This window comes from Buteo buteo, chromosome 5 (genome assembly GCF_964188355.1).
Source record: "Buteo buteo chromosome 5, bButBut1.hap1.1, whole genome shotgun sequence".
Lineage (NCBI taxonomy): Eukaryota > Metazoa > Chordata > Aves > Accipitriformes > Accipitridae > Buteo > Buteo buteo.
The window spans coordinates 45,682,782-45,695,854 of record NC_134175.1 but is presented as its reverse complement, the minus strand read 5'-3'; the positions used below and the strand labels follow the sequence as shown (position 1 = coordinate 45,695,854).

The window sequence follows — 13,073 nt, the reverse complement described above, 5'->3', positions numbered from 1 at the left end:
AGCTTGGATATTTGTAATCACCTTCTGTTGTTCCGTGTCTTTAAAACAAAGAAAAATGTATGCAGATGAGACAGGAACAGAAAGGAAACAAAGCATTTTAGATACTCTGCATTTTTGCAAACTTCCTCCCCAGTATTCTAAATCCCCTTCTATACCATAAGAGAATACTTCTGTATCTCTGCACTGACTACTTCTGAATTAGAACCAATCTGTCCACCAGCACACCATAAATGAGTAAATGGTACAGAATCCAATGAAAACTTTTCAGCAGGTTTAGGAAAAAAAAAAAAAAAAAAAAAATTAAGAGTCACATCTACCACTACATTATTTAGTTGGCATTATGTGGTTGGGTGGAATAAACAAGTAGGTTAAATGATATTATTTACTTCCAAAGAAAGAGTAGAGGACCACACTAGTGGCACGCTGGACAGGTAAAAGGATGATGTCAGCACAAACTCTGAAATTAGTCCTACTCCAAAAATCTAGGGAAAAGGAACTGGAAATAAAAATAGCTCTTTAATTGACTGGATTATCATGCTGAGTAATTCCACAAATAGCGTGTGTATAAAAAAGTCTGTGCACACCCTGTACTTAACCCTATGCTAGTACTTGATTTTGGGACAAGAGACAAGTTTGGGGGTTTTCTGGGTTTTGTTTTGGGTTTTTTTTTTTTTATTATTTTGCCTATGCTGAAATTGCACTTAACCTTTTTACCAGCTGATACTGAACTGTAGTCTAATCTTACAAGATGGCATTAACATCACAAAACTATTCCACCAATAAACAAATTAAATTACAAAGGAACATATGCTGCAATGCATTTGTAACTAGGACTGGTCTAAGAGTTTGCCAATAAACAAAAAAATGTCATGATTAAATTTCCTAAATAACTTTAAACTTGTCTGAAAACAAACAACAACAAAACCAAACCAAACCAAACAAACGAACAAAAAACACCAAAAAATGTTTTCATGGAACTTCACCTAGATCTTTTGTCATACTATTGTCACAGAACTTAGGTCCTAGGATTACAGACATCTCCATTTCAGAGTAGCTATCCCATGAGGTTTTCCAGTCTCTCTACCATAGAGTTGAGAGGCTGAACACCAAGGGTTCTCAGGCAAAAACTCACTAACTGCCACACCTATTCAAAATATTGCACCAAAGCTGACATCATTCACTGAGCAACTGTATGGCATTGGAAGCATGTCTCTTTTTGGAAACTCTTCCTCAGTGTTTCCAGAATAAAATAGGACTTCTCAACTTGTAGAATTTTCTGTTACACCCCTATTTTAACCTAATGCTGGCCCAGAAGAAACTCAGACTCCCTGAATTCTCTCAAGCTGGGAACCCTGACTTACCAAACAGTTCTCTAATAACCCTGGCCTTCTAACAGCTACACAAAGGTTTAAGTCTGCTACAGGTTTTGAGCCATTCATGTAGAAGTCGCATGTTCAATCCTCTGTTGCCAGACTATCATAAAATTAAATTACTAAACAAAAGCTAGGCTAATTTATGAATTGCTGTATCTTCATGATTAATGCGTTCTGACGAGATTTAGCTCGTTAAGTCTCTGAAGATTTAAACAAAAGTCAACTATAGAATACTGGATTCTGACTCATATATATCCAACATGCACAAGGCCTTGGAAATTGAAGAACTGTTAATTACTACTGCAATTCTGTATCACAAAGTCTTTCATCTCAAAATGTTAACTCTAGAATGAGCTAAGCACACAGTATCTTAATGAATATTACAAGATCACATCACCTGCTTTTTAAAGTTACCTGTTGCTCTTAAACAGGACATTATGACGTGATGGATAACTTCCTCCAACACAAACTGCATATGTGGACGGGAGAAGGGGGGGGGTGGGGGCAAAAGGCAAAACCCCCTACCTGGACAATTTGACATCTCAACATTTGAGAACACAGGTAAGACAATTTATGTGAAATATATACAAAGCATGTAGTACATACCACAGCCAGAGGAACTCTGACAGAACTGTTCCGATAAGGCCATTAATGACAATGCACATCCATATCAGTTTATTGGGAAACTCAAATGCTTCAAACCCAGTATAGTGAAGCAGGAAAAACCCTGGCCACAGCAGCAACAGATTAAACAGCCCTACAAAACCTGAGTATAAAAACAGTATTAAGTAAATCACAATAAATATCCTTCAACATAACTAGAATCTCAGCTAAACTCTGCTATTTTGACAATATACATAGATAAAAGCAGCAACAAAGCCATATTTTACATCTTTCAGAGGAAAGGAATATAAGAAACTACCTGAAATTCACAAACAATTACATCAGATATTTACAGGTTTGGAAAAAAAAAAAATCCATTGAGTCAAAGGGGCTGTCTGCATTGGAACAGGTAGTGTTATCTTTCACTGTTAAGACTGTAAACAGGAAACAATTCACACAACCAGTCTCTAAAGTACTCATAACCACGGGAACAATAGGCTTTCTCTACTTCCTTAGCTTTTCTGAGCCCCTTTACCACTCATACACAATTCAGTGCCTGAAAGAAAACAATTTAATCACACACTGAATTAAAACTTTCAATATTTTTAGTCTTACCAAAGAACATTGGTATGTCAAGTTTATCTTCTCTATCTACTTTCCTTTTTATCATCACTATGTACACAGCATACAGCATTGCTCCTACAAGAGACCAAAGGGAACCTGTAAAGATGAAAAAACCACTCACTTAAGACATGCCAAACATGTCATGCACACTAGGATCAACTCTCCTAAACATACACCTATTATAAAACTGTCAGAGGTAAATTGTTTATTACAGAATCCATTACTGTATGAAAATGCAAAAAGCTCAAAAATGTAAATAGTTTACCAATTAAGCTATATACCTGGGGGGAAAAAAGCATCATAAATGTCCAGTTTCAGAAGTTGAAACTAAAAAGCCAGACTGTGAAATGTTACATGAGTAAGAAATATATAGCTTGCTAGATGACCTACTGAGTATTGTCAAAAGACCAAAAGATAATACTCATCATTGCGTGTTCTAGGATTAAAAAAACAAGTAAATACCTATTGTATCTTTTCCAGCAGATTTCTCAGATCCAGAAAGGTTAACAAGTACCACACCACCAATGCTAGCAAAAAAAGAAGAAATGCAAAACACTACTTGAACCCAAGAATGTTTTTACAAAGGCAGAAAAAAGGGGGAGAAAAATACAAAAATACAGTTCTATCTTTAGGTATCTTTAGTTAATCAAAACCCACTTTTGGAGTTCTCTATTGCTAAGGCCTGATCCTAAGCTAAAAACAAACAAACAAACAAACACCACTTTTAACTTCCCTGAACAATGCACAAAGCATTTAATGAAACAGGCCAACACCACTGAATGTCAAGTCTTCCTTTTTCCCATCTACACAAAAATAAATAAACCGTAAGTAAATAACAAGAAAATAAGTTCACATATTTCCAACAGAAACCTGACTAATCTGATTTCCTACAGGAGCATGAGATTAGGTAATTGTTCATGATATGAAGTATTTTAAAAGACTTAATTCACTTGCTCAATTTATCTGTGAAACAAGGATTTTTGAAAAAGTGAAGCCTATCATATATTGTCACAGATACCATAGGTATAGTAGGTATAGTTGTCCTCTCACTGTATCAGGGAGTTTTTGAACAAATGTTCCATCCCATTACCTTACCTTAAAATAACAGCTAATAATTTCGACAGGGTAAACCTATCTCCACTGTTACTGGGAAAGACTGCAGCTAAGATTAAAGTAAAAAGCCCTGCAAGAGAAATTAAGAAGAGTTTATACAATCAAGTTTTGCTACTAGTTTGTTCAGAAAACTGCACAGACATTTCCTTCTTTATATTTCACATACTTGTTTTAACTACTTGATCTTAGCATCCCTAATATTAATCAGAACTATTATGAAATTATCACCTTGAGATGTAAATCCTCAGATCAGCAAATACATGTTCAACTTCGAGAAAGGCTAGCCATACTAACAAAATAAACTGCAATAAGCCTGAAAAGTCAGTGAAAAATCATGTAATTGTGCTTTTTAAACTGATTTTATAGAACAACAAAAGTTATTCCTCAAAACATGGACTGTCACATAATTTATATACTTTAAAGCTCATATTACAGCCTTGCATAAAACCTGTAAAGCAAGTGATATGCATAATATTTAGGTGGTTTAAGTTCTTTACCCCTAAAAGCATTTTTTTAAAAAATGGTACTTAGCAAGAAGACTTTACTCTGAATTGTATCTATTTTGATAAAAAGTTATACCACCTTTCCTTCAAAAGCACTACACTCCCAATATATCTCTTTAATACACAGACATAACCGTAGAAGTACACACACACAAACTTGAAAAGCAAAAAGCAGGGGAAGCATGAAGATAGCCTAAACCCCTACAAATACATAATGAAATTTTTAAATGCATATATTCAGTGGCTTTAAGCCCTACTGTTCCCCCCAAACCACAGGTAAATCATTACACAAGTCCATTGTAACAAAAAAAGATTTTTATATTATAAACAGCCTTATAATGCACACCTGGTGCTGTAAATAAAACTTACCAGAGGTTGATGACAAAATATTAACTATAGCAACTTGGGTATCTGACAGAGCTTCTTGGTAAGAAAAATTTGCCAAGAACCACTGGGGGAAAAGAAAAATAATTTTGTGATCACATGGATAGCAATGACAGAGTTTAAGTTTCTCAGTGCAATAAAAACATACTTAAAGGAAAAAAAACCCACAACTATTTATCCAAAAATAAAATCATAAGACTTTTACCTCAAATATATTCCTAACTTCCATTAAAGTGGCAGATACATTAAAAGACAGGCAAAATTAGAACTGGCCCAAACCAACCACATTCAACTACGTGTTTAATAATGAAATAACACTTCAGAACTTAAAAATAATTAAATAATTAAAATGACATTATAATAGCTATTCTATAGTAACTAAAGGTACTTTTAACTTGTTTTGCAAGTGCTTCAAGACCCTAACTGCACAAGGGCTGCAAAGAAATTTCAGAGATAGAAATACATGGGACATTAGTCAGCCTAATGAGTTTTTTTTAGAGTACTTAAAACTGGCACACATCTCTACCCTAAAAAACAAGCATCACTGACATTCAATACCTCAAAAATATTCTGCAAGGATTCATGTCTGTTAATTCCTCCATAAAGGAATCAAATGGCAAGTGTTTTATCATTTCTTGATTGAGATCTCATTAATAAGATCTCAAATATATCCTCAGGGAAGTTACCACTCTCTAAACTCTTAGGTGGAAGTATTTATACAGTCCAAGAAGAAATACATATACATGCCAGTAGTAGCAGCATCCATGAAAAGCATAAACAGGACTTGTTTTGAACATCAAGAGTCTAGCCTAAAAATCCACATGTGCATATATAAATACTCAGACACACAGAATTTTAAATAATTTTGAAAAAAGCTATTTCGTCTGTCCAAAAATCACTAATGAGTGCCTTATTATTCTCTTGCTGCTGTGTGCACGTTCTTTATGTATACCCACAGAAAATTACATCACTGTTTTCTGGCCCATGCATCAACAATACTAATACTTCTTCTTATTATTATTATTTTAAATGTTCAAAGAGCACTACTTCCCGAGGAAAAGCTGTGCTGGGTCCACATTACATATAACGTATTCGGCAGTATCAGTGAAGCTACTTCTGGGAAAGATATCACTGACCTGCTCTCTACATTTTTACTGTCTCTCAAAAATCATGCTACCGTTACATCTCTCTCCCCGTAGAACAGAGGCATGATGCAGAAACACCAGCAATCAACAAATTAATAAGTAAATCTTGCAGCCCTCAATGGAGCTGAAGGACAATCAACTATCTCCTCTCCATACTACTGGAGGGCACAATGCTACGGTAAGGCATAAGATGGCACTCTGTGGTAGCCCAGAAAGAAGTCATAGTGATATTTACCCATTTCATGCCATCTCACTGCAGCTATTAACAGCCTGTATACATCCGATCCCAGATTTTGCTGTACCAAACATACCCAACACTGGACAACATGGCACAGAAGCATGGCATACCTTACAACTGACCTCACAGTTAATTACACACACAGGATCTCTTTTTATTACCCTCCCTTTAAAAAGTTGCACCTTCATGTCCAGCATGAGGAAAGTTTTACTTCTTATAGTATATTTATAAAATGAGGCATAAAGAATACAAGTCATCTTGATACTGTTTCACTACTATTATACAAGTTTTAATTGCATCTATACTTAAGTTTTCTGAAAGAATGGAGAACATACCACAAAGCAAAAGAAAAAGCTAATTTTTGCTACTTGAGTTGCAGTGAGTTTTCCTACAGTTTTTAATATTGATTCCTGCTCCTTAACCGTTGGATATGACATGCGAGACAACTTTGCTTCCAATGCATGGCTTGATGGGAGTTGTCGAATCTCCATAATATTACTGAACCTTACACGAGGCTTTTTGGGAGCTTAAGAAGAAAAGAGAAGAAAAGAAAGAAAGAAAGAAAAAAAAAAGCTGCATATTATCATGAAACTTTTCAAGCCAACACAATATGCAAATAAAACTATGATGATTATGCTGTTCTAATACAGCATTGATTATAATACTTCACAAATAACAGGTTTTTATACAAACAGAAGACATGCCATTATTTTTATTTATTAAACTAGTATTTTGTTATTTGATAGGCCACTAACAAGACAAAGCACAATTACTGTTTTCAAGCAGTACAGTTGTCTACCCACAAAAACCTCACTGAAAAGCACCATCCCCCTTCCGTGACAAAAAAATCCACACAAGGCAACAACAAATTTTTAGGTAGGAATTAGTCTGTATTGATAAATATTACATGTAAGATTTTATTTAATTGTTTAATAGTCAAACAGCCAAAAACTGCACACAACTATACCTAACTGCAAGGACAGTGGTTCATTCGGAGGATGAGTGTCCAACAGACCTCAAAGCTTAGCAGAGATCATAAGGTCACTTGCTCATTTGAAATCCACCCTCTAACTAATCTCACAAACCAGGATCAGATTTTTTTAAATTATTATTTTATTTATGAGTCTAAGTCAATATGAAACAATACCTAAGTTCCTAAAAAAAGTGAAGGGAAAAGCTACAGCTCAAACAACCCTGAAGGGATTGGTGCATGTTATCACAGGACAGCAGAGCCTACCAAAGTGGTTCTTAACATGTGTCAGCTAGAAATCAGCAGAGACTTTCCCTTTTATAAGCAGGGACTCTTTTGCTGAGGATCAGATAACTGGATTCTTTGACAGTCAACTTTTCTATAATTGTCTGGGACAGCTAGGCCTGTTCCAGCTACTATCACAAGATAGTAAGGCTTAAATAAAATCAGAATGCACATAGACTGTTAAAATTCTTACTTTGACTGCTTTGCTCCTGCTCTAAAAAGGACAATAGCTTGTTTTTCCAGAGGCTGACTCACTGCTGCTGGTCATACAAGCCCAGAAGGAAAGAATCACAAGTACTGAACCCAGTTGGTCCCTTGAGATAAACATAGGCTGGATCTGTAGTGACCAAGAAAGGTAAACTGAACGATAGGCCTATGTTTTCTCCACTTGAAAGTAAATACATGAAACTGCAATTCATGCAATAAGAGATTTAAAGAAGGAAAAAAAAAAAAGAAAAAAAGGGGGGGGCGGGGATAAAAGGCAAGTCCTGCAACATGACAGCAGTTATACCAACAAAGAGGAAAGTAATTCCTTCACGAAAGAACTAGTATTTCAGCATTCCAAAAGTCTTTACTCACTTTTCTCTGCATCACTATTATTACTGCCATTTTTTTCAGTTGGCAAATCGTGAAACTTTACAGGAACATATAAAGGTTCACTCTGAAATGAATCAGTATAAGTAAAAATATAGTTAAACAGGATATTTAAATTATAAGCAGTAGAATTAATTTAGCGAATTACAAAACTAAATAAAGAAAAGCTTGGTGAATATTAAAAGAATCAAACAAAGTGGTTTTGCACACAGTGGATAGGCTTGTCAAAAATGCTCATACATAATCTATATTTTATGTTAAACATATTGGTAAAATGCAGTACTCAAAAATAACTGTGCGCTTTTTTGTATATCCTCATGAACACAAAACTCATCCCCAGAAAATTCAAACCTACTGATCCAGAATTAAAAAATAACTTATCAAAATCACAGACATTTCATTAGATCTGTAACTTCTGTCCAAATGAAAAACTAGAAACATAAAATACAGAATATATATACAAAAATGAATACATACTCATTTTCCTCTCATGACCCTAAAAGCTTGTGAACTAGAACTAAAAGTCAAAAAACTTTGGGAAAGGAACTCCAATATATACATAAAGCACTTAGCAGAAGTTTTAATTGCTTAAAATACTTCTAACAAGACAAGTTTTCAGCTGCTTGTTTAAATTAAATTAATAAACTGTAAGAGTGAAGTAATGAAAAAGATCTGGTAGCTGCATTTTCATTAGGCTCCTTGTTTAGGACCAGATTTTTTGTGGATGTTTAAATTAGTGAAAAATTGTCCAAGTTTAACAATGAATCCTGATTCTAGAGTCAGATGACCTTAATGAATTGAGCAGACTAAGATTTATTCTTAAATGTAGATAAATAAAAGTTGGAAAAACCCCGAAGAATGAAATGAAGACTACTTCTGAAAAATCTCTCTTCAACTCCCTATTCAGTATAAAATACCCATATGGTACTTCATCAACAATCAGTTGCCTCCCCCTACTCTATTCCAGAGATGGCGCAAACCTTCAAAAGTTTTGTGTTTTGGATACATTTCTGTGTGACCTCTGATTTAGGTATGCAGATTAAGCAGCAATCTGTGATCAACAGGGGCAAAACAAACTGTCATTTATGGATTATGAAAATCACTACAAAAAAGCCATCTGAAATGCAGCTTATCAGCAGAATACCAGTACTGATATTTGATTCAGTAAACAGTAGTTACTCCACCCACTGGAAGAAGGCAGTCCATTTCTCTGTCAAAATGCAATGCAGGATCACAGTACACGAGATACTCAACTAACTGAATGATTCCATTGTGGATTTTAGTCTTGAAAACTGTTTGGCTTTACCACTAGCTCTCCACATTTTGCTTTGGCAACTACTGAGCTGAATATGTAAAGGTTTCCTTTGTACGACATAAATATTTATTTCACAAACTACTACAGAAACTTTCAAGTTTTTTATTGAGCTGAGAACCTGTATTTTTCATAATAAGCAATGTCATTATTTGCAGCACTTATTAGCAACATACAAGTTACTAATCCCTTTTGGAAAAACTATTGCATTTAAGACCACCATATTTTAAAAACAGTAAGTCAGGATAATGGTGTCATGTTACTGTAAAGTATTGACCTTCACAAATTAAGGCACTTACCAGAGAACTGTTTACAGTGTTATCTGTTGTACAAGGAGCAAAATAACCTTCAGCATCTGCAAACTAATTACAGAACCTTAAATGTAATAAACTATCAAGGCAGAGTTATTAATAACTGAAATTTATTTAGAATAAGTTTTTTAATGCCTTTTCCCATAATTCTATCACAATTCCCTCCCTCCCTCCAGCCCTTCTCCCCAATAAACAAGAGGGCTTACAAGTTCAGTAAATAATTTCAGTAATTCTTTGTACCTCTTGGAGAACCCCACTGAACTCAACTACCCAGATATCAATGCAGGATCAGGCTGTTAGAATGCCAAAACCTGTGAAGTTCAGGCTTCACTAAATTATCATGCACGTATTAACAACAAACCTCGTTTCTTCATTTTATTGAGGCAAAGTTCCTTTGCATAAAAACCTGGAACTCTGCCTTAGTTTTAACAAGGCTTAAATTAGGATGAGGTCAAGTATCATTTTTCCTCTTTCTTTCTGCATCTCAGCAAGCACCACTACCCCTGCTCCCTGACCTGGAGCTTGCTGTTCTACCATGCTGGTAAGAAGTCTATTAACCAAAGCTTCTAACGTGGAAGCGGGCCTAAAAGTAAGGTATGAGTGTTCACCTAAGCAATCATTATAAAAAAAAAAATCTATAGATGTGTAATTTTTATTCCAGATTAATAAACACAAGACTTTTAAAGACATTTGTAATAATTATACAGTTGAATATTTAACTAAACTCCTTGGGGGGTGGGTGGGCGGTATCCTCTACCTGTACACTACAGTCCTGTCTCTGCACTGTTCTTTTGAAATATGCTGTGCTAGTTTTGGCTGGGATGGAGTTAATTTCTTCATAGTAGCTAGCATGGGGCTATGTTTTGGATTTGTGCTGTAAACAGTGTTGATAATTCAGGGATGTTTTCCTTACTGCTGAGCAGTGCTTACCCAGAGCCAAGGGCTTTTCTGCTTCTCACCCCACCCACCAGCGAGGAGGCTGGGGGGGCACAAGAAGTTGGGAGGGGACACAGCCGGGACAGCTGACCCCAACTGACCCAAGGGATATTCCAGACCATAGGATGTCATTCTCAGCATATAAAGCTGGGGGAAGAAGGAGGAAGGGGGGACGTTCAGAGTGATGGCATTTGTCTTCCCAAGTCACCGTCAGGCATGATGGAGCCCTGCTGTCCTGGAGATGGCTGAACACCTGCCTGCCCATGGGAAGTGCTGAATGAATTCCTTGGTTTGTTTTGCTTGCATTTGCGGCTTTTGCTTTACCTATTCAACTGTCTTTACCTCAACCCATGATTTTTCTCATTTTTACTCTTCAGATTCTCTCCCCCATCCCACTGTGTGGGAACTGAGCAAGTGGCTGTGTGCTGCTTACCTGCCAGCTGGGGTTAAACCAAGACACATGTTAATATCAAAAGTAATGGCTATTTCCTACAAATAACTGTAAAAATTACTTTTTGTAGGGTTAAAAAGAAAAAACAATGAGATTCCAGTAGTGGTGCCAGAGTGCCACACACAAAATGTGACAGACTGAGCAGTCTTACTCTTTGCTGTCCAGTTCATATGAGTTCATATTATCTCTTTCTTTGACATAGCACTGCACAAGATTCAGTTGGTCAATATAACCACCACAATTCACACTAATAGCCCCTTATTCTACTCATCTGCTCAGATTAATACATCTGGTCAGTACAATTGCTCTATACAGCTAATCATCCTTTAGTACTTTCATCATCTTTATTTGTCATTACTGCCAGTAAAGAATCTGTAAATACTGTTTATTTCCCGATTATCTTATGAAGATCCTGAATGGCATCAAGTCTAACATGTGCCATACTATGCACAGACACTTGGTATTAAAGGCTGATCTAGCAAAAATTATTTCAAGATATCAGCCAACTCTAAATGTTTTATGTGTTTAACACAATTATTTTTTTTTTTTAAACAAAAGGTTTAGTTGTTTGGGTTTTGGCTTTTGGGGGCTTTTTTGTGGCGTTTTGGTTTTTTTTAAAATAAAAATAATTTGGCTTGATGTCATGTAACACTTCAATTCCAGTATGTTACGCCTACAACTGTCGCTATCAGTGAAGTCTAATATATCCAGAAGAACTGAAGTCAGTTCCTTTCATACAAGCTATTTTCTATAAAGACATGTTGATTAACAGCATGTTCTTGGATCACATTTTCTGTTATTTTAATGTGAGATTAATATCAGGCCACATGCCTTACTGCTTCCTGAGTCCTGCTGTTCAGCATTCTGAAACACTGGCACAGAACAAGCGCTCTTCCCAGCATCTCTTAATTTCCTTGGAAAAAAGTACATATTTCTGTAATACGACAATAATTTTAGACTCTAGCACAAACTATGCCTAGTTCTAGAATGGGCAACAGAAGGTCACTCATGCATAAAGGCTGTAAGAATACAGTATTAACAACAACAAAAACATAATTCTACCATCTTTCCTAAATGTAACTTTAAAAATCTCAAAACCTCTTAGCAAACAGCTCACAGTTCTACCAGAGACAAAAAGAGCCAGTAATAAAAATCAACTACAATACTGATTCCATTGGTTACAGGGAACTAACAGCCAACTGTGGTGAGGCTCATAAGCTCTTCTTAGAAAGAATTATCCTCTGCAACTCTCCAAGATAAAATACCAGGCTAGATGTGCCAATGGTCTGGCTCATTAGAGCATTTCTTATGATTCCTGATACATTTCATATTGCTTTTTCCTTTCTTTTCTTCCCCTCACAAGGCCACTATTATGATTGCCATGTCTTCTTGTGCCATGAATCAGTTTATACTTGCTTTTCTGAAAGCACTACTTCACAAATATGTAAACTTTGCTTTTCTCTAGTCCCTATTTTAAGTTTTTCTATACAAACTTCCACAAATACCAAAACATTTACAGAGTTAAAATACTTACAAAAGTTGCATGCCTTCCACGAAACCCACGAGTACACTGTTGCCTCCATGGTTTCCAAACAATAAATCCCAAGAGGTATAGAACAAACATGGATGTTTTTGCAAACGTACTGAAAAAAGGTTTGTTGTACTTTGTAAAAACATACTGTGGAAAGAAAATAATTGCAGTATCCAAAATTACCAATTAGGTGAGAATTCACAAAAAGAATGAACAGGTTTAAGTATATAGTCCAGAACAGTCAGGTTCACAAAATGACAGTGCTGCAAGTATTGGCATGTATGACCAAAAGACACAAGTGGCTATATCTATTCTGGGGGTACCCTCTCCTAAGCTATCCTAAATGCCAGCAAGAAGGCACTGAGCCATTTTGTAAGATACAATGGCACCGGAGAAAAGCTAGTTATTACTTGTATCTAACCAAGCAACGTATTGATATGCCACTGACCTCAAGTAGGACTGAAAATACATTTATATACAAATATTTCCTAAATGAAAGACCCATTTTAAAAGCAATAGCAGAGTTATCACAAATTAGAGAAGATTGCTTTGTTTAAGTAACATTCCAGTATCAACAGTGATCCCACCAGCTCACTGGAAAAAACGTTTTAATAATATAATAGCATGTTAAGCACAAACATTTTTATATGCTTAGTTTTGAAACTGATATAGAACATAACAACTTAATGACAGTTCAGAA

The 13,073-nt window shown here is 35.7% G+C and overlaps 1 protein-coding gene across 5 annotated transcripts in view; it reads right to left on the bottom strand.

Moving 5' to 3' along the window:
• Positions 1 to 13,073, bottom strand: part of SLC35F5 (solute carrier family 35 member F5) — a 39,610-nt gene that overhangs the window by 16,542 nt on the left and 9,995 nt on the right. For 4 of the 5 annotated variants that reach the window (XM_075028880.1, XM_075028883.1, XM_075028881.1 and 1 more), the window contains exons 5-13: positions 12,377 to 12,520; positions 9,444 to 9,506; positions 7,818 to 7,899; positions 6,319 to 6,509; positions 4,586 to 4,667; positions 3,696 to 3,783; positions 3,063 to 3,127; positions 2,592 to 2,696; positions 1,980 to 2,139 (exon numbers count right to left, since the gene is read on the bottom strand). In XM_075028880.1, coding sequence (XP_074884981.1) covers positions 1,980 to 2,139; positions 2,592 to 2,696; positions 3,063 to 3,127; positions 3,696 to 3,783; positions 4,586 to 4,667; positions 6,319 to 6,509; positions 7,818 to 7,899; positions 9,444 to 9,506; positions 12,377 to 12,520 — 980 coding nt within the window. The remainder of the gene's footprint in view (positions 1 to 1,979; positions 2,140 to 2,591; positions 2,697 to 3,062; positions 3,128 to 3,695; positions 3,784 to 4,585; positions 4,668 to 6,318; positions 6,510 to 7,817; positions 7,900 to 9,443; positions 9,507 to 12,376; positions 12,521 to 13,073) is intronic. The other variant, XM_075028886.1, reaches the window with a different exon arrangement.